At 38.4% G+C, this 26,434-nt stretch overlaps 1 protein-coding gene across 11 annotated transcripts in view; it reads left to right on the forward strand.

The window, feature by feature from the left end:
• The window catches only part of SLIT2 (slit guidance ligand 2), a 530,767-nt gene that overhangs the window by 373,491 nt on the left and 130,842 nt on the right, over positions 1 to 26,434 (forward strand). For all 11 annotated transcript variants that reach the window (XM_068278011.1, XM_068278031.1, XM_068277940.1 and 8 more), the window contains 2 exons: positions 9,896 to 9,967; positions 19,947 to 20,018. In XM_068278011.1, coding sequence (XP_068134112.1) covers positions 9,896 to 9,967; positions 19,947 to 20,018 — 144 coding nt within the window. The remainder of the gene's footprint in view (positions 1 to 9,895; positions 9,968 to 19,946; positions 20,019 to 26,434) is intronic.

Genomic DNA, 26,434 nt, shown 5'->3' on the forward strand with positions numbered 1-26,434 from the left:
AGCAGGAAGTAGACACCCTGCAGATTTATTACAGGATTTGTATCAGCTGTAACAGAGACATTTTTTAAAGGTTATTATGCTGTTGCGTATCTTTTAGAGCAGAGAGTAAGTCCTGAGTTCAGGTCCGTTTTAAGGTCAGTTGGAGAACATGCATTTCATATGTATGTTGTCTTATGTCGGCCCCACACAGTCCGAGTTTAGAAGGAACAAAAACATGATTGTTTGGCTTTGTAGTCACTGAAACATTAATGGTTCGTAAACTAATGTGCTTGGTTCTTCTAGGGTATGATGTATCTTTCAATCATATCTCATGTTTTAAACCTTTTGGATCTGTCAGTGACTGCATTCACTGAGATATGAATTGTTTCTCATCTGTTGGTAAAAATAACACTCAATCTTTTAGCAGTACAATCATGTAAGGAAACAATAAGATCGATCGACTTACAATATCCTTTTGTGGGTGATGAACATAAGAAGTATGTATTGTTGATCTCTAAGTTTGTAATATGCGGCCACTTTACATTTCTTCAGTTAAGGACGGTATCCACTACACAATTTTTCCAACGATTGTTCTGAAAACCAGGGATTTTTTGAGCAACGAGCGATTGTTTCCATGATCTCGCAACATGGCTACAGACGTGCGTTTACGCGACTGATGCTCAGTGACACGCAGTGATTACAAGTCTTTAAGATCACCAATTCCCGCTTAAAGTACCACAATTGCTTGAACTCTTGTTCGTGCCCGGCGTGTGCCATTGCGTGACGTCACGTATACCCATTTATATACAATGAGATACGCACACCATGCAATTTTGGTTGCAAAAAGGGAGTATATTGTACAAAAGATATAACACGGACTACACAATCAGTCAGATGGACTATACAATCAAAATTGTGTATAAAATACAATATAAAGTACAGGTACATAACTACAGCAATGTCCACATTTGAATACACACATATGCAAAGATCAGGAGAAAATCTTACCCTCTATGCCTACAGAGATGCAGCGTATATGGGCAATCTGAGTCAAATATCCATTTGTGGGCACATTGCATGTAAAAAGTTCTTGGGATAATCAAATGCAAATATATTGAAGCATATCAGATAGTTCAACACAGCGTGAAGGGGCAAACCCCGCCACGTATTACCCACGTATACCCACTGCCAGAAAGGTGGATCGTGGAGAGCACTCGTCGTCATGGGAGTTTGCTGGGATCCATCTTCCTGGGTCGCGAGGTCAGTATTCAGCTTAGCCACACAGGACGATTTTAGAAGGACCCAACAAAATACCAATTTGCTTTGCAGTTACTATAAAATCAATCATTTGCAAAATAATATGATTCTTCCGTGATACAATCTTTTATCAGATACTATATAAAATGACAACCTAACAGATCTTCCTCACAACCAATTTTACAAAGATACTGATAGGTTCTTATCTGCAGAGGAAAATTATAATAATACTTTATTCCCTTCCAATAGAATAATTCCCTATCAGAAATGCGGTCAATCAGCTTATGAAGTATTTCCAGGTGTGGCCAGCGTTATTCTATCCAGTTCCATTCTGGGAAGGCACATGTATAAGTAGCTATTCAGAAATTCTCACGTTTACCTTTATTTTTATACATGCTATAGGGATTTACATCCATTGAGCTCTGCTAGGATTTCATTTCATGTGTTCTGTTCATGAAATCATAGCTCCAATATTAAAGGTCACCTGCAGTAAGAGGGATTCAGAGGCTACCATATTTATTTCCCTTTAACCAATACCAGTTGCCTGATCTTTCATGCGCTGGCAGTGTCTGAATCACCCACCTAAAACAAGTATATGGCAAATCCGGTCAAACATCTGATCTGCATGCTTGTTTAGGGTCTATGGCTGAATGTTTTAGAGGCAGAGGATCAGCAAGACAGCCAGGCAACTTGCATTGTTCAAAATAAAATACATATGGCAATCTTTATATCATTTTCACTTTGTCCACTGCTACAGTATATCTATGTCATCTGTGGCACCCTCCAAGCCACCATGACGTAGATATACTGACTTGCCTGCAGCCCTGCTGTGCACGATCGGGTACGCTTCAGAGCGCACACCCCGGCCCTGTCAGCTGCCTTACTAATTGGTGAAAGGGAAAATGTTCTCTTGTAGCCAATTAGTGACCCCCCCCACGGATGAACGATCACCGCTGTAGCAAACAGCGGTGATCCTTTATCTCTCCCCCTCCACGCCAGATCGATAAACAAAATGCCCCTGCAAGGATAATTTCTCACCCGGCTTGATGACATCATCAAGCCGGGACCCGGTGTTCGGTATCACAGGGCTGAGTGCAGTGCGGTGAATGGAAGCTGGGGCTAAAGGATGATCGCAGGAACCAGATAAGGTGAGATATTCTGCTTGCAGGGGCGTTTTTTTATCGATCTGGCCACGGAGGGGGCAGAGTAGTAAGGGGGGCACATCTGGCTACCCATAACGGAGGGTGGGGGTAGTGTTCCAAAAGGGGGGGTTGAAATGTATTTTGGGGCCCATCAGGGTAACGGGGTGAGGAATTAATAATGGGGGGCACATCTAATGGTCCGGGGGGCCATAACCTAACACTGCGAGCACATTTGGCTATAATGGGGGGGGGGGGGGCGCTAATCCTGGGGGCACATCTGGCTACAATGGGGAACATTAATCATATAGACCGATATGCTACCAGAATAGGGCCCACCATTATAGCAAAATGTGCCGGGACACATTTTGCTCTAATGGTGGGCCCTATTCTGGTAGCATATCGGTCTATATGGGGGACTAGCACATACGGGGGTCAGATCTGGATATACTGGGGGGCTGATATTGGGGGGGCACATCTGGCTATACTGGGGGGGGCTGATACTGGGGACACGCCTGGCTATCTATTCTTGGGGGACGTAATACTGGTGGCATGTTTATCTACTGTAGCATTTTTTTTATTTTTTACTAGAATTGGTGAAACCTAAGGATTAATGCAATTTCCCCCCCCCCCCCTCTTTTTAACATTAAAATGCATAGATTTTTTTTTATTCTTGGGTCAAAATACCCCCCCCCCCCATGAAAGTCCAGTATGTCCTGAAAAAACAATACCTAGATCATTTAGGTGTCCTGAGTAGGGATAAAGTTATGGCTGTTTAAATAGGGACATGGCTAAAGCGTCAAAACCGCTCTGGTCCATAAGGGGAAAAGAAGGTCTGGATGCGAAGTGGTTAAGCAACAGACATGTTATGATTTTTATGTCATTTTTATGTGCTTTTATATGTACTACAACATTACAACATAGAACTACATTAAAACATAGAACTGAAAATTAACACTTCTCATCCTGTTTACTTCCACTGCAACTTACATACTGTCCTGGACTTGTAATAGGCGTATATACTGTGTGTCCTTGTATTGTTTTGTTTGTGTATGTTAAGCAAAAGCCTAGTCAAATTACTTGTAAGTGCAAACTTATTTGGCCAAATACATTTATTCTGATTCTACTACTGCACTTCAGAGTTGCTAAAGATGAAGCCTGTATTACTTTAAAATATCCTGCTGCTTGTATTCATTGCATAGCTTTAGATGGCCAAATTCACTTCACTGGCCATCACTACTTTTGGAGGTAGATCTCAAAACTAATCAAAAACAACATAATACATCAGCTTGATACAAAACATCTGCCTAAATAATTAATTTCTACTACCTAAAAAATACTTTTCAAGTAGGTCCTTCATGATCTTTAGGTCTGTATTTTCAGCTGGTTCAAGGTTGTGCTGGTGATGACATCATTCTCCTCTCTACAAACCTACTAAGGATGGATCTGAAAGCATAAATGACAGCCACATTTAAAAATGTACCTGGAGCATATTTTCTTTTAAAAATGCCTAAAGTGATACCTGAAGCGAGAGAGATATGGCGGCTGCCATATGTATTTCCTTTTAAACAATACTAGTTGTCTGGCTGTCCTGCTGCTCTTTTGCCTCTAATAACTTTAGCCATAGACCCTGAACAAACATGCCAAACAAGCACGTTTCTGACAAAAATGTCAGAATTAGCTGCCTGCTTGTTGCAGGTGTGTGATTCAGACACTACTGATGCTGAATGATCAGCAGAACTGCTTTAGGTTAGCTCACTTAAAGTGTAATTTTACTCCATGTGTATAGTGAGGTGGCCAATGTCACCTGCTGGCTTCTCCTATTTCTTGGAGACTTCTCCAGTGAAATCCCTTTGCCATTGGTCTCTGGCTGTTGGCCTCAAGCTGGCCACACATCATAAAACTGTGTTTTTGATCGGCACCACGATCCACATTATGATTGACCCTTCTATTACAATTGACATCACAAGAACCACAATGCTGATTCTTGTGATGCTGATTGGAATGTTGTTTGAGGGTTTCCCAATTAGATGTTTTTGTCTTATCAAATGTCTTATTAGGCAAAAGAAATTGTATAGTGTATGGCCGGCTTTAGATCTGTGAGTGTTCTTAAGCTGGGTACACACAATATGTTTTTCTGCCCGATTTTTTTTTCCGCTCGATTCTGCGCTCAATTCTCTTATCTTCCGCTCATTTTTCTTATCTTTTTCCATTCACTTCTATGAGAAACCGAGCCAAAAAACAATCGTAAGGAATAATGTCATGTCGGAAATTATCTATCGAACCCATCTATCGGGGGTAAAAATGTATGGTGTATTTCCAGCATTAGATATTCTGTACAATTCCGAGTAATGTTACACAAATTGTGTGCAACCCTAAGAACAGATCCACACCAAAAAACTATTACAAACAGGTAGGTGATTTAAAACCAAACCAATCCATCAATCCTTTTTTTTCAAATTTAGATGCCCCAAAGCCGTTTTAAATGTTCATATTAAAATCTATTTGATCCCAGTATCTGGCTAGTTTATATTTGTACTGTAACAAAAGTAAAGTCCCATCTTGGCTCTGTAGATGTTCATGGAATGTTACATCACATGCCTTGCAACACAACACCCCTCTTCAGAGCCAGACCAGAGCAGGGTCATCCCCAGGCAACCTAGGCAGGACCTGGGGCCTAGTGGGTGTCAAGGGGCCCACCTACCACCTTCTCTGACCTCTCTCCACTTCAGCTTACCAAAACAACCACAAGGGGGCCTCAAATCTATTACGTTGCCTAAGTCCACATTAAATCGTAATCCATCTCTGGACCAGAGCGGAAAAGAACACTTTTTAAATTTTCTATATTATATAAAGTCTATATTTTTTCTGTATTTTTATTAAAATCAATATGGCAGCTCAAATGGCGAATTAAGCTCATTTTAGACTGAATAAATATTAAATCGGTATAAAACCCTGACATAATATTCTATAAAAACATGTTTTCCTACTCTTTATATTACATACAGTTATCATATTTGCTTGTGTGCATACATATTATTATTCATTAAGAAATGACAAGTTCACAAAGTACATTTATTTTTTTTTGCTCTGAGAGCTGCCATTGAATTTTATTCATAACTGGTGTATTCATATTGTAATGCACCCAGAAATGGTTTCTGAGTATCTGTATGTGTTCTGGAGTGTCTGAATTGTTTACATTCCTAACTTGATATATTTAAGTAAACACAAGATAACATTATCTTCAGTTCAGATGCATCCAGCTTTCCCTGCAGAGAGCTTGGAAGTCCTGTGTTTAACTAGTTGGATGCTGTTCTAGTTAAAAAAAATGGTGGTAGTATATAATATGCTGTCATCTTTTAGAGCAAAGACGAAGTGCTGGGTTTCATATCACTTTTACAACCCCATTTTAGCTTCAAATCTTTAGTATCTTCAAAGAACTGAATTATTCGTTTTTGCTAGATTGAGCTTGAAAATATGAAATATTGATAATTTCTGCTGCTCTTTTGATTTATTTTGATGACTTTAAAGTCGTACTTTGAGCACATTTGCCTTCAGCTACATCTTCCAGTGCTGCGTTTTCAGACTTTCTATTCTCTAAAGGTTACTCCCTCAGCATCAACTTTCTATTGTAATATAAGAATAATTATTTGAAAAAATGCACAGCTTCCTCCAGTTGTATCATTTGTAATTATATAAAGGATTTGTGAGAAAACCACCATATAAATGTTTTATTAATACATGATTAAATGCCAAACCTATAGGAAAGCTGAACTCCTTCAATAAACGGAGCACCTGGTGTATGAGGTGGTCTTCTCTGTCTCTGGTTACTCTCCCGGGATGTCCTGGAGCTGCTGGTCTCGGAGGAGATCACGTAGAAAGCAACGATTAAGCTGTGCAGGATCTTCATCATGGCCAAAGTCATTGGCTTCGTAAGAAAGCTTGGGACAAGTTTTGAAGCCATAACCTGAATTTTTGTATCTTATTGTTATTAATGTTGGAGATTTATTTTTTCCTATATTCTAATCATAAACATAGCTAGAGGATATTGTAAGATATATGGAGCAGCTGTGTTCATGTCGTGGTTTTGTGCATTAAATTTAAAAAAAGGACTAATTCCAAGCCTCTATTTTATTTGTCCTGTAAAATTGCTCGTAAGATTAAGGGGGCCATAGATTTTTTTTTTATGTTCATGGCTGGTGGATGTTCAGAAAAAAATCTCACCACTAAAATAACTTTACTCGGCTGGATACTTGAATACAAATGTATGTTGCTGCCTTATTGTTTTGAGTCTGTTTCCTGTAAAGCTGTGATATATAGGAAAGGATTGAATGGCTCATAGCATTTCCCCCCCTCATAATAGCTCTCGAGAAGTGTCACCTGACTTCAGCAGTGTGCTACAGAAAATCTAACTGTCCTGTCCTGGTCTGAAATATCAGACATGATCTACAGAGTGAAGCAGTGGCTTATGGCGCCAGTAGCGTATCCTCTGACTTGGGCACCGCTATAGCACTAATGCTATAGCGTGTGACATGTGCATGGGTAATTTGGGGATATGGCTATGCTACGACTCAGAGGGGGAGTAGAATTTTATGCCCTGAGCCCAACTTACAAGTGGCATACACATACGTATGCCTACGGAAGACTACATAAGACTGGTCTTCATTGTATCCCTTTTGCTATGTTTGCATGGCACCAACCTACAGTCTTATTATAGTCACATGCTTGATTCTACAGCCAGGCCTCTGGATAACAGGAATAACATCAACCACCAAGGACATTAATTGCCTTTCTTACTAGATCCATTGTATTCACTGCGGTTGCCGAGCAGACTGCTTTGCTGATTTCTGTTCATAACCGTAAACACAGAGTCTGTGTGATTCAATGAGATTCTTATTACCTTATTATAGAACTTAGCATGGGTTTGACTTGAGGCTAACATCAGTAATATTAATGTAATGACAGCTCAAGAGAGGCATGGTTCAACATCATAGAGCCTGTTCCACTTCCAGTTTTGTAATTTATTATGTTATATACATATTCCAAGGCCCCGTTTCAGATTTATGTTAGTTAGTGTATACTTATGACAGTTACCAACTAGGGCATAGATTTTTGGTGATTTCTGAGAGAATCTTTTTAATAAAGTAAATGAACTTATTGCCTTACTTTTTTGCTTCACCTTTGGATCTCACCATTGGTTATGTTGGATTCCTACCATAGTAGATTTTGTTGAAACTACACCTTCCAGGATCTCAATAATAAAAACTGGAGCATAATAAAATATCAATATTGCTAATAGCAAATAACTTAAATCTGATGTTTCTAGTATATGTTACAATTTGAATGACAAGTTCTATAGTTAGTAGAATAGATAATTTAGCTTACTTCCTCTCTGTTCTGTAGCCTCTTGGCATAAATAAGCATATTCGGCATAATCCTGAATAAAAAAAATCCAACAAAAAACTAAAAATGTATTTGAACAAGTATTTTTTTCCAAACCCAAATCTAAGACACTGTATAAATTTACAACTATTCCTTTTGACTTATAGTAGTTTTATTCAGCTTTATGAGGTAAGTACTGCTGTATAAAAGTCACCATTTTACTTCTTGCAATTATATATTCATCATTTTTTTTTATATTGTCATTAATTGAGCTTTTTTATTATTGTATTAATATTATCTCAATTAAGAACATTTTTGAGGGTGAGGAAAATAAACTATTATCAGGTAGCTTAGGGTAATTTTACCTCACATGCCCCCATTCCCAGATTTCTGTTTTCCAAATATTTATTTTAGTCAAATAGAAAAGATTGGCAGCCATATTTATTTCCTTTTAAACAATACCAGTTGCCCGGCAGCCCTAATCATCTATTTAGCTGCAGTAGTGGCTGAATTACACCCAAAACAAACATGCAGCCAATCATGTCAGATCTAACATTATTATCAGAGACACCTGATGTTCTGTATGCTTTCTCAGGGTCTATGGCTGAAAATATTAGGGCTCTTTTCCATTAGCAATCGCAATCACAAATGCCAGCGATTGCAATTGCGATTTTCATTAATTTTGTTATGCAATTGCGATTTTTCATTTGCATTGCATAATCACTCTTCGGGCCCTTTTCCATTAGAAATCACAAATCACAAACGCCAGCGATGTGATTTTTCATTAATTTTATTATGCAATTGCGATTTTTCATTTACATTGCATTATCACTCTTAAAATCGCTCCCAAAAGCGATTGCAATTTGCAATTTACAGATCAAATCACTATAGTGGAAAATACTTTTCATGATTTCTATGATAAAGTAGCAAACATAGCGATTTAAAAATCTCTAGCATTTTGCAATTCAGCTGTGCAGCGGAAAAAGGCCCTTAGAGGCAGAGGATCAGCAGGATAGCCGGGCAACTGGTATTGCTTAAAATCGAATAAATATGGCAGCCTCCATAATCCCTCTCACCTCGGGATCCCTTTAAGCTCCCCAATGTTATGATTAACCCTTGGGTGCTTTCGTGTAAAGTTCAAACATGTGACATATAGTAATGACCTTCTATAGTCTCCTGTCAAATATTTTGTGCATCTTTTAAAAATAACTACTACTTTTCTGCTTTACAACAACCACTGCTGGCGCCACAGCTATAATAGTATGGTTGCTAATATAATAAATTAGCAGAAATATGAATATTGGTTACAATGGTAATATCGAGCACTTTTAATTTTTAAGCTAGAATCCATATCTACCGCTAATGGAGTTTTTATATTGTATGAGTGGCATTTTCATATTGTGTCCGTGGCATCTGAGGCTAGGCATAAAAAATAAACTATATATCTCCTTCTGTTTATCAAGTCAGTGCGCTGCCTTGTTTTGCTGAGATGGATTATGGAAAAGATTAAAGAGACCCCATTCTCCTCTGGAGACCTAGCCTCATATTGTGTCCTTAAATGTATCCCAGCCCCCGTCAGCTATATTGGATTAAAATATGCCACAACAGCTGGACTGCTTTAAATGTGAACTTAGTCCCCAAGTCACACAAAGGAAGCAGAGTACAGGGCTTACACCATGCAGCCATATTAAACCAGAATCGCGTCTTCCCCCCTTTCTTGCCAAAGATAGTAAAATTAACATGCAGCTGGCTCCTCTGATAAATGGATTCAGTTAGGTCACTGAGGGGATGCATGTGACACTAAGTGATTTACAGTGCTTTACCTTAATGAAATTGTTTCAGCAAGATGACGCTGAGAGCTTTTAATGGATGGCTTTACTTGATGTAATGAAATTGCTTTCCTTTGGCATTTAATATAAGGTGCAGTTATTATTTACTAGAGCTTTTTCTGAGCTACTGTTTCCATCCAGCAGCATCAGCAGCAGCAGCAGCAGTGCAGGGTGTAGAGGGAGAGAAAGTGCAGGACAGATGCTGCTGGCTGCTACGCAGAGCGGCCTAGCCGTGTAGAGCAGGGGGAGGTTGGCTTCACTGAACCGTTGTGCTTGTCTTTTAAGCAGATCCTTCTAATCTGTTTACAGGCAACTGGATTTTAACCAGATCAGCTGCATCGAAGATGGCTCTTTCCGAGCTCTGCGCGACCTGGAAGTGCTGTAAGTACATGTCAGCTAATGTCTTGGCGTCAGCAGCTTGTGAATGAGAGCGGTGTGTGTGTGTGTGTGTGTGTGTGTGTGTGTGTGTGTGTGTGTTTGGTTATCTGCATGTGCTTTATTTGTCTATCCACTGTTTTGTATAGAATGTGATTTTCTTATATACTATATCTGCTTGTAATGATTTTTTTTCCACCCTGTTATGCTGCTAAGTGGATGCTTGAGTGAACACCTTTTAACTCTTTTGATTCTACTTCGCCTCAGCTGCCTGTTATCATTATATAATAAGTGTGTGTTGTGAGCTAAAATGGTATGCAGAGTACAGTAATCTTAAGCAGCCAATCAGGTTTCATTTTTAATCAGCTTAGAGTAGGCAAGACAAGGGGAAATATTGCTAAAAGGCTGATGTGGATTCCTATACTTGTCATATGTTTATGTCAACATTATAATGGGTGACAAATAGCCATAGTGAATTATGATGACTAGTTACCTCTCTCTTCCTTTCGCTCTCTCACTCTCTCTTACTTGCTCTCTCTCTCTTACTTGCTCTCTCTCTCTCTCTCTCTTGCTCTCTCTCTCCCTCTCTCTCTCTCTCTCTCTCTCCCTCCCTCTCTCCCTCTTTCTCTCTCTCTCTCACTCTCTCACGCTCTCCCTCCCTCTTTCTCTCTCTCTCTCTGTTCCTCCCTCTCTCTCTCTCTCTCACTCACTACTCTCTTACATGTGTACGATTCCTCTCTCTCCCCCTCCCTTGCCTCTTTACACCCTCCCGTACCTGTCACATTGTCATAGTTTGTAGTAGTTTTACGTTGCATTCCCTGCAGTGTATTTTTCCCATTTCATCACTTAACCCTGTGAAGGTTGTCATGATTTAAAGCACACCTGAAGTGAGAGGGATATGGAGGCTGCCATATTTATTTCCTCTTAAACAATACCAGTTGTCTGTTGTCCTGCTGACTGCAGTAATGTCTGAATCACACACATCTGAAACAAGCATGTGACTAATCCAGTCAGACTTCAGTTAGAAACAGTGCTTTAACTACAAATCATGCCCCCCCCCCCCCAGAAAAACTTAGATGGGGCCCTTTTAATGTTCACAAATAGCAAATAGGTGAGCGCTTCAGGCAGTGCTTGCTCTATAGATCACAGTCCACACAGTGGGTGTCCCCTCTTTTTGTAAGGACTCACCAGATGTTGCGGCCTTTAGGGGTATTGGCCACCCCACACCCTTTAAATGTTCACAACAATTCCCTTGCCCCCCATGACCCTCACAGCCTGGGGGCCCTTGTTATGTGGGTCATATCAGGATCTTCACACCCAAAACAGTTGTAGCCACACAAACACCTGATCTGGAGGATTGGGGGAAGGGTAGGTTAGTAGTTGGGGCCCCCCACACCTCTGGACTCCCCTGCAGAGGTGGGGCTGCTCCCCTGTAGTTACGCTGATCTGCATATGCTTGTTCAGAGTCTATGGCTAAAAGTATTAGAGGCAGAGTCTCAGCAGGACAGCCAGGCAACTGGTATTGTTTAAAATGAAATAAATATTGCAGCCTTCATATCCCTCTTATTTCAGGTGTCCTTTAAGCAACAAGTCTGTACACTTCAAGCATTCGGTTGGCTAGTTATGACCTTACCTCTGGTTGGCCCCTTTGAGTTCGCGCTTAGCACACACTTTCACAGCTTCAATGATCAACAATGTGTAGTTGATGCAAAATGTTTGTTTACTTGTATAGAAAAAGAAATCGACATAATGAATGATAATAGCATGTGTCTGTTTCACATTCTTTTTTTTTATAGCACTCAAGTTTTCCAGGCACTTTAGAGAGATTTAATTTATGAACAAGGACTTAATGCATAATGTAAGCCGAATATGATTTACAGTGACAGCAGGAAGTCAAATTCCTATTCAGCTGGGAAGATATACAGTACATGAAGCTGAAGAGGTGCTGATAGCGCTGCTTGATTTGGCCTTTTATTCTGAGGTTGTGGCAGATGGATTGAAACAGCACATAACTGTTGCTCTATAGCTGTTTTATTCACAGAAGTATAGGCAGTAACAGAAGTATATTTTTTTATATATTAACTAGCTAAAAACCACTGGTTGAGTTTCCATGTGTTATCAGTAAGGCTTGGCCTTATGTAAGTTGAAATGTCCTTGTCCTTCCACTAGTCAAGAGCTGGCCATAGACAAAAGAAGGTGGTCATATTAAAGTCGTGGCCTTACAGCCATAAAGCACGTGTCTTGGCCAGTTTGCAACCAGCACATGGTATTTAACATATTTTATTAAAAGAAAACTCACCTAAGATGGCAGTGCCTGGATAGTGTAATGGTTAAGTTCGCACAGCAACCCAGGTTCAAATCTCGGCTCTTCCTGTTCAGTAATCCAGCGGCTATTCAGTAAGAAGACCTTGGGCTAGACTTCCTAACACTGCTACTGCCTACTGAGTGCACCCGACTGGCTGCAGCTCAAGCACTTTGAACTCTGCCAGGAGAAAAGCACAATATCCATGTTATTTGTTGTTTGTTTTGTCTAAGAGGAGGGAATGCTCTTCATCCCTTCCAGCCTTCCTGGTCCTCTCTTGTTTCTCCACTAGACCCAAATTCAAGTATCCTGCTGGCTTTGTGTTTGGGTCTCCTCAGAAGTACTCGGGTATCTAAGTTCTTCCAAAATTGAGAGGCTCCATACTGCACATTTGCAAGTCCGTGCTTGCGCATCCCCAGTATAGAGATGATCATCTTCAAAGTCCCGAGTACTTCTTTGACATTACAGTCAAATAATAGAGCCGGGGGCCCAGGGGTTGAACAAGGGGTTACAGAGAGGATCAGGAAGTCTCTAAGAGATCTAGAGTCTTCCCACTTCTTAGGTGGGTATCTAACATTTTTTCTGGGGGTTGATTACAGGTATCCTTTAAATCTTCTGTACAAAACAGCCAAACAGCCAAATCAAATGTGCCTATATATATAGAGTAGATAGTAAATCATAGTTTAATATAGAGTACAGACGTAGTAGGAAATGGCCTGATGCACAAGCCACTGTTTTGGATATTAGAACATATCCTTTTCCAAGCCATAAAGCCACCATGGCTTGAGAATAGTTATCTTATATTTATTATTTATAGAGACATGTTTTTTTCTTGGCTGTTTTGCATTAAGATTACATAATTTCTCTTAATTCCTTATGCTTTGTGCACCTATTTTGATGGCATGTAAAGCTTTCTCAGTGTTTATCTTAGGTATAAAGACAGCTGGGATGAGGCCCTATGAAGTCCAGTTGACCTTTCTTCTCTAAAATCCATCATGGCTACTTTTTGGTGTCGTGGAGATTAGATGGTCACCTGTTCCACCTGAATATAGTTGGATTGGGTTCTCATCCCATGTCTACACCCAGAAGTCAAAAATTACAGCGAACAGTATCTCTATATGCAGACGCAACACATTAGATGTAATTTAGACAAAGACAAGACAAAAAACATTTATATTGCGCTTTTCTTCTGGCAGACTCAAAGCGCCAGAGCTGCAGCCACTAGGACGTGCTCTATAGGCAGTAGCAGTGTTAGGGAGACTTGCCTAAGGTCTCCTACTGACAGGGGCGTAGCAATAGGGGTTGCAGAGGTAGCGACCGCATCGGGGCCCTTGGGCCAGAGGGGCCCTGAAGAGCCCTCCCTCAACTATAGTATAAGCTCTCTATTGGTCCTGTGCTTGTAAAAATCCCTTCTATAGATACTTTGAATAGCGGTAATCATTAACAAACTGTTCCCCATTCCCTTCTTGCCCTTCTGACACTGTAGTTGCCATTGGCAGGTTTTGGTGCGCTGTATCAATTGCTATATATAGAGTGCTTGGGGGGCCCCATTGTAAAACTTGCATCGGGGCCCACAACTCCTTAGCTACGCCACTGCCTACTGAACAGGTGATAGCTTACTGAACAGGCAGAGCCAAGATTAAAACCCAGGTCTCCTGTGTCAGAGACGGAGTCCTTAACCATTACACTTTCCAGCCAGGTCTTATTATATGTTTAGCAGAGAATGACAATGGAACATATTTATTGCATGGTTATTTATTTACTGCATTTTTGTAATACAGAGTACATAGAAAAAAATATATTTTACCCATTCCAAAGAAGCCCACAACCCAGTGTCCTCCACTGCCGAACACACATTCACTGTAAGGCCAACTTAGTAGAATTATGTAATCATTTTTGGTTTTCAAGCTGAAAAATGGAACCAGAGCACCCAGAGACAAATATGAGGAGACTATCAGAGTATTAGAAGGCTACCAGGCAGCCCCAGATATGGCCTATATTTATACTGTTACTTATTTGCATAGTGCTTATATTTTCTAAAGTCCTTTTACATAGAAATTAAACTAATCATATTGATATTTTTTCCTCAAATAGGATCACAATTTTGTGTTTCTACTGCAAAGAGTTAATTTGTGGCAGCCACTTAAACTATTGGTATGTTTTGGGGATCTGAGAGGAAACTGGACTTCCCAGAGAAAGCGCTCTCGGTCACAGAGAGTGCATACAAATTATATGCAGATAGTATTCTAGCTGTCTACATATATTACTATTACTATTATTATCATATGTTACACTGACAATTTCTGTAGTACTGTGGAAAGAACACAGATTCACACCACTGTCTCTTCAAGAAGCTAATGGTCTTGCGTACCCCAAGACATTCAATAGCCAGTTTTAAGGGGAAACCAGTTAACCTAGCTGTATGTTTCGGGTTATAGGGGAAAAGTGATGCAAACACAAGAAATTATAAAGTTCATGGAAAAAGTGTCCTGGAATGTGAGCCTGGAACAACCATATATCTCTACAAAGTGAATGTTCTCGGTCACCGTGTTGGCTATGACCATATTCCTGTGGCAAATTTGAAAAAGCTATTATTTTATGTAATGTTCATCTAACGATAAACTTGCAGTTATTATAAATAAGTTGTCTGACGGAAGATTTCTCTTTCCGCTTTGAAAACTAGCAAAATCATCAAAAATGTTTGTTTATGGCTAACAAGCTGGGCCCAGTTTTAGTGCTCATAACATATTTTAATATGCAATATTTAAAAACGAAGACATGCATTACCTACATTTATTGCATATTATAGGGTGTCACTGCAGCAATTATTTCATAGCCTGTAAGCTCAGAAAATGCATGGGAAGACACATGTGTTCCAAGCTTCTGAGAGGTTTTGCAAATTTGAGATGGAACGCTGGGGTTTCCAAAACTCACATAAAACAATCTCAAGTTATGACTTATTTTAAGATTTATTTGCAAATATCACAATATGGTATGTTTTATACTGTATCTCAGTTTTGCCGAAGACTTGGATTGTTTTACGTTACATGTAGAAAACACTCTATGCAAACCCCAAGAGTAGAGTCCTTCAATGACCTTATCAAGTGATGGCTAAAATGACAAATTCAAAAAAGTAAATTTAATTAGTGGTATATAGTATCTAAATGCTTATTAATTTCATGAAAAGAAATAATAATTTACATGCATTTAGTGCAGTTTGGTAGTTTCTACTCTTTTTTTTTTTTTATAACCGTGACTGAATTTGAAATTTTTCGGTACGGGGTGGGGAAGTCATATCTACACTTTAACCAAAATATGTTTTTATTTTTTATTTTTACTGTTCTCATTATTTATGTTTACTTGTGACCTTCAACATTCAAGTGCGTGCTGCAGCATAGATAGGTAATTTGGATTCAACATTCTGTATTCAATCTCTAATTTATAGAAAATCACTGTGGTTTGAACAGTGATGGCACTTGAATTTATAAAAGAATTTATGTTTTTAATGCAGTGGGGACATACTACACAAAAATAGTTATAGAGACATTTTTGTGTTTTTATCAAATCACTCCACACTCTCCTCCTCAACACCATGTTTTCTATCCTAAGGTCAGTATAGAAAAAAACTTAAATGCAGTGCACTTCGTATTGCAGAAGACTCAAGAAAATAAGACATTAAAGTGCTAGTGTATTTTTGTTACTAGAATTATCCTTAAACTGAAATACTACTGGTGCATTTCACTTTTTTCTTGGTATTATATGGATTTAACTTTTAAGAAAATACTTAAAAAGTGTGTAAAATGCAATAATAAATATTTGATAATTTGATAATTTCTTATGATACCAAGAGAGGACATGAGCATTCTGACATTCATCTTCCGGGTGCCTTGAAGCTGCTTTTAAAGTGCTGTCGGGTATGACGTACCAGTGCTGCATTGCACCAAAGTTTATGCCATAGCCCCCATTTGCTTAGAGGAGCAAGACAAGTCACAGTAAAGCTTGGGCATTAGATGCTATGTTGACTAAATAGGCACTAGTTGGGTGTGTCCAAAATGGCGGCTAAGGATTGTTTATGTGCTATAGGGACATCTGCAATGGCTCACAGCACATGGCTATCACTGCAGAAGACACATAATTTAATCGCTAAAAGTTAGGCATATTCTTATTACAATAAATTTGAATAGTATTTTTCAATCTAACGTTTAAATCATTTATCTTGACCTTGTGGTAGTTGTGCTAAGGTCAAAAATAAAGACTGCCTCAGTTGCACTTTTTTTAATTACTTTTCAGTTTAGAAAATAAATATTTTATTTTGAAAAGCATTGTAGCTGTTTTGAAATTCTTAATCACACACATAGACACACACATCTCTCTCTCTCTCTCTCTCTCCCTCCCTCTCTTTCGCCATATCTCTCTCTCTCTCTCCCTCTCCCCCTCTCTTTCGCCATATCTCTCTCTCTCTCTCCATCTCTCTCTCTCTCTCCATCTCTCTCTCTCTCTCTTCATATTTTACTATCTTTTTCTATCTTGTTTTCAACAAATATATTTACACTCTCAATATTTAGACAAAGTGATCTTAAAACATTGATTCATTGACTAGGTTTTGGCATATTTAATGTCAAACTGATATGTTATTTTTTTGAATTTACTTATGTAATATAAGCTGGGGATCAGAACTTGTCAAAATGTACATACGTATGTTTGCTTTCTAAGAAATGATTTCAATCTCTGAAATTTGTCTATAACATATAGCTCTGCAATGTAGACATTAGCCTCAATTCACTAAGCTTTATCAAACACTTTATCAAACGTTTGATAATTTACCTCATGGGTAAAATCTAATTTTGAATTCACTAAGGTGTTATAGATTTATTGAACGTTTTATCAATAAAACATTCAATAAATATACAACAGCTTATTGAATTAAAAGTTAGATTTTACCCATGAGGTAAATGATCAAACGTTTGATAAAATGTTTGATAAAGCTTAGTGAATTGAGGCCATTGCATCAGGAAAATTGCCTCCACCAAATCCCATCCATTCCATGCGGGTCTATCTGTTTTTATGCGATTAAGTTGATTAACAATTATCTCAGAAGTTAGAATAGTAGAATGATAACGGAGTACGTTTGTATGTGATTTCTATACATCTTTCCTTTTGCGGTTTGATATTTTGCGGAAAAAATGCTATCTTTGTGTGAGCTTGTATGAACTCCGGTTTGGGAGATTTCAGTGCAGCTTCAATAAAACTGAAGGAATTTGATGAGTTTAAACTGGCTAACTAACCAGTAGCTTATAGAGTTGTGAGGTGAACTTAAAAGTCATTCAAGTTCAAACGTCATGAAAAGTTTTATGCGGATTTTTTTATTCTGCTAAAATTTTGCAAGCGTGGTGATGGCTGCTGAATATAAATGTGCAATTTATAGTGCCTGCGCCCACTGCGGCTGTAGTAAAATCCTGCTGACGTTAGTGGGAGGGGTTTTGGTTGCACAGGGAAAGATTGGAATATTCCAGAAATTCGGAAGGGCGTCGAGCCTTGATAAGCGGAAGATGCCTTCACATTTTTGTTGCACACTCCGCTCTCCAGTTGAGTAGATGGTTCCTTCACTGAAGCAGCTGTCTGCACATCCATCCACTGCTATTGCTAAGAGCCTAAGTTACCATTCCAAAATGTCTTCAATTTCAGGCAAGTTTGTGAGGTCTTATGCTCCATTTTTTCTTATATTTTCAGTTTTTTGGTTTAATATTTGTACTTTTGCTGTTTCACTGGATTTGGCTGTTTAAGACATGAGGGTCAATCTAACATAAAAGGTCTTCTATATTTTTAGATAACTTAAAGACATTACATAATGCATGTATGGATTATGGCTATATTTGATTTTGTATCATTTGTTAACTTTGGTCTCTATTTTAAAGGCAATTTTAAGATATTATTTAAGAATGCAATTTTTTTTACAAATTTTACAAGAAATACATTTTTCTTATGGTACCATACATTCAGCTGTACTGGAAGAAAGTCAGATAGAGAGAGGGAGAGAGATAGCTAAGAATAGGTAATTGGTAATGAAAAATATTAGAAACAACTACTTTAACATGTTAAGAGACTTCAAGTTGGGTTCTTAAAATTGTAATGACCTTTCTTCCTCATAATGATCATAGATTCATACAAAAATGGGTAAGCACCATTATTAATGTATTAAAAATAGGTAAGCTTGAAAAGGTTGACTATGTTTAACCATATGGGAGTGTGCAGAAAGGATCAGAATATGAACCAACAAACCATGATGATCACAGCTCTAAATATTTTCAAACCTAACAAATACTAGTAGATTTAATAGTTCAAACATATTTAACGCAAACATAATTTCTATTCTGGATTTTCTTTTCTAGAGCGTATTTTAAATTGTTTGCAAAATACACCTTCAAAATGTTGTTGGCTTTGACAGTCATATTCATCTTTCTTAATATATAATGTTAGAAGTTGTACTGACCAAAAGGATTTGAACGTAGAAGTCAGTTGGAAGTCTTCTCTTACTAGCAATGACATATGTATGTCAAATAGAATATATGGTTTCTTTAGAAAAGCTTTCTAATGCAAGCTTGGTATTGGTGACTTGCAGTTGCCTCACAGTTGCATTTTTTAATTCTTTTATTTTTGAATTCTTCTGGAATAACAGTAGTATTATTTGTAGCCATAGTTTTAGTAGGGTTAATGGACTATGGTTGGGATTTAAAGTTGGAGAAGAATCAGAATCTTTCACAGAGTAAGCCAAGCAGGTAGTAATGCATGAAATATTTTTTTTCAAGAAAACACATAAGTAAAGAATCGGTTTATCTGCAAAAAAAACCCCATAAAACAAATTTTATTTTCATGATGTACTAGTTGTGAAAAGCTAAAGGAAATATGTATCCAACATTCACAATACAGTTGTAGCAAACCAGCCACACATTGCATTAGTGTTGCCTTTTTAGCAGTGTTCATCATAAATATAATAGTATATTTTGCTCCCTGGACTTAGTTTTTGGATGTGTAGATTTCCCTGCAGGAATAACATCAGGTATTTTTGGCTGCTTAGGATATTGTTAGGCACAGACACAATCTAGTTTCTCATTTTTGTGTTTGCTGGGTAGGAGAGATAACCAATGTGTGCCAGTGTTGCAGAGATGTATCTGAAGATGGGTCGTTGTGGAGTGTCTTTTATTCACGGTGATACATTTACCTGTAGCCAGGTGTACAGCCAGCCCAGTAGTCTGTAGCTAGCATTGGTATGAAGAGAACAGTTGATGATGTGTACTTAGACATGGTGCGTAGTTCTTTGCTCCATTTTTGGCTTGGCATTGGCCACAATGTACCTCATTCTGTGCCTACATGGTAATACTACCAAGCACTGTATTCATTCATTGGGGTGCACTTCTGTTTATATTAGCAGCATACCAAATACATGTAAAATGGCTTTGGGAGATGGAGTGTAAGTGTTTAATGTTTTATACTAACCCAGTGGTGTTTTTAGTAAAAGTTTGTTGCAGTTTATAAGGTTGCAATGCCCAATTTACCTTACTAAGGACGCATGCTAAACAGATTTTTTTTTTATGCAATAAACTTTATGCTGTCACAAAAACAACCATATTACAAATCCGGCTGTTGCTTTTGGTGATCTAACTCCTTCTCTTTCATGTTTTACAGCACCCTCAACAACAACAACATCACTCGACTTTCAGTGGCAAGCTTCAACCACATGCCAAAATTACGAATTTTGTAAGTAGATTCTTATTTAATGAGCCTCTTGCGTACTATTCCTCTGTGTTGGAAATAAAAAGCAAATATTTCTGTATTAAATTAAGTTAAAATAAGTCTTTGTCATGGCAAACATCTGCTTTCTGTATTAAAAGGTAATCAAAGCATTTTTCAGCCATTGCCATTATAATTTAAACATTTCTTGATTATGTAATAATTAGTTACAAGCAAAGGTCTCTAAATGGCGAGCAGTTGATAACTGTAGAAAAAGTCCCTTTTGTGCTATACTTCTATTTTCTTTTTAAATTCAACATTACCTGTTCATAGACAGGAAAGTCTGGCAAGTCATCTGGCAGTGCTTTCTTTACTGCGCAAATGACTAGTGAAAATATTGAAATCTGCTTGTGCAGAAATATAACATAATGTTAAGAAAAAAAGATTTGGTATTCTTAATGATCTCCAGTCATTTGGACACTGGCCATATAGACAGTTTTTTTGTGTCCGGTAAAAAAAAAAAAATGCTTTGCGTGTGCAGTATTTTTCTCACAGTAAGATCATTCATTATTATTGTATTTTTTTCTGTAAATGAATACTATAATTATACAAATTTCAGCTAGCAAAAAAATAGTCTATCAATGCAATATTTAATTACTGCGTTTTCAGATGGTTTATATGGATTTTTTTTTTCTTTTTTACATTCTGTTTGAAATATAACACACGTGCTGTTCTGGATTTTGTTTAAAAAATCCCACCAGTAGTTGGAAGAACTAAAAAAAGCTGGATATTACTAGAAATATGGGTCCATTCTATAGTCCCATGAAAATACATAAGCTTTCCCTTATCTGGTTTTATGAACCCGATATGGTTAGGGATGCAATTCTGATAGCCTTATTTTTTTGATGAACCCAGTTGTATCCCTTAGGTAAATATTGCAATATAATATAAAAACACTACAATTGTAAAATAATAACAAGCACTAAGGCCCGGTGCACACCAAAAACCGCTAGCAGATCCACAAAATGCTAGCAGATTTTGAAACGCTTTTTCTTATGTTTCTGTAGCGTTTCACCTAGCATTTTGCGGTTTTGTGAAGCGTTTTTGGTGTAGTAGATTTCTGATATTGTTACAGTAAAGCTGTTACTGAACAGCTTCTGTAACAAAAACGCCAGCAAAACTGCTCTGAACTAGCGTTTTTCAGAGCGGTTTGCGGTTTTACTATACTTTACATTGGAGGCAGAAACGCCGCCGCAATCCAAAATCTGCAGCAGCCCGGGAGTATGCGTTTCTGCAAAACGCCTCCCGCTCTGGTGTGCACCACCCCATTGAAATACATTACCCTAGCATTTCCACATCCGCAATCGGGTCTGAAAATGCTGCTGAACTGCTCTGGTGTGCACTAGGCCTAAGATGGCAAGAAAAAAAATAAAAAATAACAATACTAAGAATACCCAGATATAGCATCTTGGTCAGATTTTGGAATTTCAAAAATACTTTATGATGAAGAGGAGACTATGTACACCATGGGCAAAGGGCTCTTCTTAAAACAAATCAATTGGCTTATCTTTTCAATGTGATTACTTTTATTATTTTTATTTAGCAGCACTTTTGTGTTGATTGTCACATTTATAAAGTGACAGTCAGACCTGATCAGCGTTTTTAAAGACCCGCAGAGATTAACACTAGGATACTGTGAAAAACCCAATAAGGGACCGTGTGTTATGCTTTGCCTGCTTGCCACCTTTGCCAGTATTGGAAATTTAGGTCTGTCGGACGAACAGCAATGAATGACTGTAAAGCAAGTCAGTGGAGGTATGCGCACTTTTTTTAAAAATAACAGGAAAGGTGGATGGTCCACAATTTCAGTGAAAATCATGGGAGCTCTGTTTTCCACATGCACATTGTTAGTTATTTTAACATGCATTAACTTAAATACAAACTAACAAAGTTCTATTGACTTACATTGCATTCACAAACTGTTAGTTCCTGATGCGTACTACCATTTAAAAGGTGGCAAAGTAATGGATTGCCACTTTTTTTCCTGTGCAAATCAATGCCATTTTAGGAGATAACAGGTTACTTCTGACCACCACTTTTGGAAGCCAGTTTGCCAGGAAATTAATCCTGGTTGAATGTTGCCTCATAAAGCATGCATACAAATCTTTAAAGTAGAGGATAAAAACTAGACACTTGTTTTTAGTTTACCATTTTTTTAAATAAAAAAGGCCCATTAGGCTAGGTTCACATTGTGTTGCCCGTAACAGCAGAAACACAAAAGATTGGGAAATCAGCGCTGCACAGAATCAGGTGCTATCAGGGTTGCAGACAGTGAAACATTCAGTCAGTGAAAAGTATGCTTCACTGTCACTGTTAATGCGAGTGTTTTTTGTGATAGTGCATTACGATGCTGCACACTGTTATACCGAACCGCACCCGCTGCACTGTGAACGTTGCATAGGTGGTGCATTGCAGTGCGGCAAGTCACATTACAAAGGGGCCATTCTGCCGCACTGCAATGTACATCTGGAAACCTAGCCTAAGTCTTTTACTCACTCTTGATCGTCTCTTTCTATTTACTTTCTGCACATAACACTCCCAAAGTAATTCCGCTATGTTTATTTTGCAATGTAGCACTTAACCAGTATTTGAAAGTATATAAATCATGATCTCACTTCACTTCTATGCTCCTATTTACTGGTATTCATATATGAATACAAACATAGGATGATGGTCTTGCATACATTTAACATTTCTGGTACTTTAACTTCCTGCCCTTAGTGCATGCTAGGTGTAGTCAGCTTTCATAAATATGCCCTTAAATAGTAATTACTAAAGCAAATGCATGCAAAATGTGATCATATTTTAGATCCCCAAACTAATTAATCTTTAGCATGTCTGAATCTGTGTCCATCAGAGTTCATTAAACAAGTCTGTAAAATATCCGCAACATTATTACACACATATTGACTTGTGCAAATTTCCACCTCCACAGTTAAGTGTTGCTCCAATGGCTTCCTACATGCACCGCTACGCACCTCCCACAGAAAGTCAGTACACACTTATGTTAAGCCAAGATCTGATAATAGTTCCAAAGCAGCTACTCTTGGTATATTACTCATGTTGTAGGGCAGGGGGGAGTAAAATACAGAAGAGTAATTGTATGGTGCGTAGGACTATGAGTTAGTAAAAAAAAAGACAAAATTGCATCTATAGTTTACTGTCAAATTATAAGAACATATAAAGTGCATTTGAATCCTCCAGGATCTCCACGCCATCCTCCACATTGACGTCAGCATCCTGACTGGTTTCATAAAAGAAGTTCTGTTATGTAACCAATGGGGCGAATCAGGATGCAAACTTTAAACTGTGGGAATGCATAGAGATCCCAGAGGATATGAATGTTCTTTAAATGTGCTTATAACTTGGCAAAATAACAGCTAGTTGTAAGTGCAATTTCTCCTTTTTTATTTATTAAGTCAATAAAGTCTTTTACGCACTATGCAAGTACTCTTCTGTTTTCTGGCTCGTGTAGCAGTGGAAAATTTGCAGGCGTTGACCGGCCTGCACGTAGGAGTACACTGGAATTTTTACAAAAAGTAAATGTCTACATATGATCCAAGGCCCTTCAAATGGGTGGCTAAAGAATAACAAAAGAAGTCGAATTAAGATCGCCAGCCTACAAGGGATACTTCAATCAAGTAACTGGCCTCTGTTGATTTCTTTTTATTGTGCAATGTGCAGCAGTTAAACCCATTTCTTATGCATCTATATGTTGAATTCAGTTATGCATATAAGATTTTGAGCACATCACCCTGGTACAACTAATGCTGATTTTACCTGCTCTACTATTGGCAAACATTAAGACATTTTTTTTCCAAACAAAGAAATGGAGATTCTACTGATATACTAGATAGCTCAAATTTCATTCAAGCACATAGCCAGGATTTGATTGGTTGTCACCTATGATAAAGTGGAAATCTTTAAACTTGCATTACTGTACTGCAGCCAGACCTAATTAAATTGAACTGACTATTTGGCAATCTATGTAACGTGAAATTAGCTCTAGAGAAAGAACAGGTGCCTATATGCAATTCACTTTATCTCCTGACTTATATCCTAAAACAATTTTTCATAATTTTACAAAAAGTACCCAAATGTTGGTAAAAAAAACACTATCAAAGTTATTTTGAGTATTTTATTGCTTGCTGTTGATTTAAAAACCATTTTAAGACAAGGTGTGAAAATATCACCTAGGAGAAAAGTCAGGAGAAAACGTGAATTTCACATGGGCCAGGGTGTTTTAATACACATTACAGTTATTCAGTAAATACAATTTGCAATATCTAGCTTTGGATAACTGTTGAAATACAAAAAAATAAACATGTAAATGGAGAGCCAGGACATACTTGAAATCCCACAAATGTCTTCATTGTTGATGCTCACAACACATAAGGGGAACATTGTAGGACAGAGGGTCTAGGCTTGAGGGCAAAAGTTTAAATTGCCATGCATAAAGGCTGATACCCACTAAGCAATTTTTCTGAACGATTTTGCACATCAAACTTTTTTTTTCATGATATCATGATAAATTTGTTATACGATGCTTCATGGCATACACCACCCACAGCAATCATTCATTTTTTTATAAACTGCCATGTCCAATTAAATTGTTGAAGATTGTTCCAATCCTCATTGACTTTTGCGTTTTTTGCCACGATTGTGTAAATGATCGTTTACACAATCATTAGTGAGCCGCAAACGATGCTTGCAGATTCAGCCAGATGGATCAAAGAACAATCTTTCATTGATGGAGATCCAAAAATTCATCTGGCTGTGATCTGACTGTTGGTACGTAGCTTTAGGAACATTTTAATGACTGTTTAGCTGACTGTTAACCACTTATGGACATCTGAGACAGGTAGACAGTTCACAAAGATTTCACTTTTGGGTAAAGGTCAAAGAAAGTCAAACTGGGAGATCAAAGCAACTCAGATGTGCACATCAGTCCGCATCTGTATGTAAGCAAACTGACCAAGTTTTATCAAGCAGTATTTCAGGGACCCATTATCACTGTATGGCTCAAGTGCAGAATCTCTTCATCGACTACAATAAATTTAGCTACACATAAAGTTACACGAAGCATTATAACAGCAATGAGTTTCTTTTTTGGCAACACCAACAATGCAAGCTGGATAGCTGGGACAGACGAAGTGGGTGGTTTCAGCACATGGCCCTCGGTGCCAAAACTAGGTGCTATTAGAGAGTAATGCTATAGTGAGTGGGGCACATAAGGGTAATTCGGGGTTCCAGGATCGCCGGACCCCACATTGCTTCTCCCTCCAAGTTGCGTTGACTCAGATGGAGAGTAGTATTTAAAGGGACACTTAAGTCAAACAAAAAAAATGAGTTTTACTCACCTGGGGCTTCCAATAGCCCCCTGCAGCTGTCCGGTGCCCCGCCGTCTCCCTCCGATCCTCCTGGCCCCGCCGGCAGCCACTTCCTGTTTCGGTGACAGGAGCTGACAGGCTGGGGACGCGAGTGATTCTTCACGTTCCCAGACACATTAGCACCCTCTATGCTGCTATATGGTATATGATATATGCTATAGCAGCATAGATGGCGCTATTGTGGCCAGGAACACGAAGAATCACTCGCGTCCCCAGTCTGTCAGCTCCTGTCACCGAAACAGGAAGTGGCTGCCGGCGGGGCCAGGAGGATCGGAGGGAGATGGCGGGGGCACCGGACAGCTGCAGTGGGCTATTGGAAGCCCCAGGTGAGTAAAACTCATTTTTTTTTGTTTGACTTAAGTGTCCCTTTAACACCGCCGGGGATTTAAACGGCAGCAGGTAGAGCCGTCATTCGTCTCACCAGTGGGGTACTAATATGTATGTGGGACAGAGTGTTGCCTTTATAGGCCCTTAAAGCCCACCATGCACTATATGATAGCCGCCCAGTCATGTGTTCCTTTTTAGAAGGAGAATAATAATGATGTTAAGGATCGTCAGGCCATATCTGCCATTGCAGCTGTCCTCTTGTGACTTTGGTCGGCTTTAGTTTAATATATTTAAATGAAATTGTTATGAATGTAATAATCTCTCTCTTGTATCAAGTTTATTACAATAATCTTTCATTTTTATTATTTTTTTTAGACGTCTAAAACATTTCCCTTCCTTTTAGTGAGCGTTGTTGTTGCATATTTTATGTAGAGAAACTTGACTTTAGTCTGTTAACTAAATAAAAGGCAGGCTGTCATATGCCCTTAATTTAGTGATTACCTTGAATGTTTTATTATTGCTAATATGCTTTCACTACTTGGAACCGAGCCATGATCTTGTGCGGATCCTGCCCATTTTAAAGTAACAAACTTAATTCCTCTTTGTGTTGCCATTTCAATCTTTCAATTTCAGGCCTTGTATTGAGCTTGGGTCCCGAGGGGCCAA

The sequence above is a fragment of the Hyperolius riggenbachi genome, chromosome 1, assembly GCF_040937935.1.
Source record: "Hyperolius riggenbachi isolate aHypRig1 chromosome 1, aHypRig1.pri, whole genome shotgun sequence".
In the NCBI taxonomy this organism is placed as follows: domain Eukaryota; kingdom Metazoa; phylum Chordata; class Amphibia; order Anura; family Hyperoliidae; genus Hyperolius; species Hyperolius riggenbachi.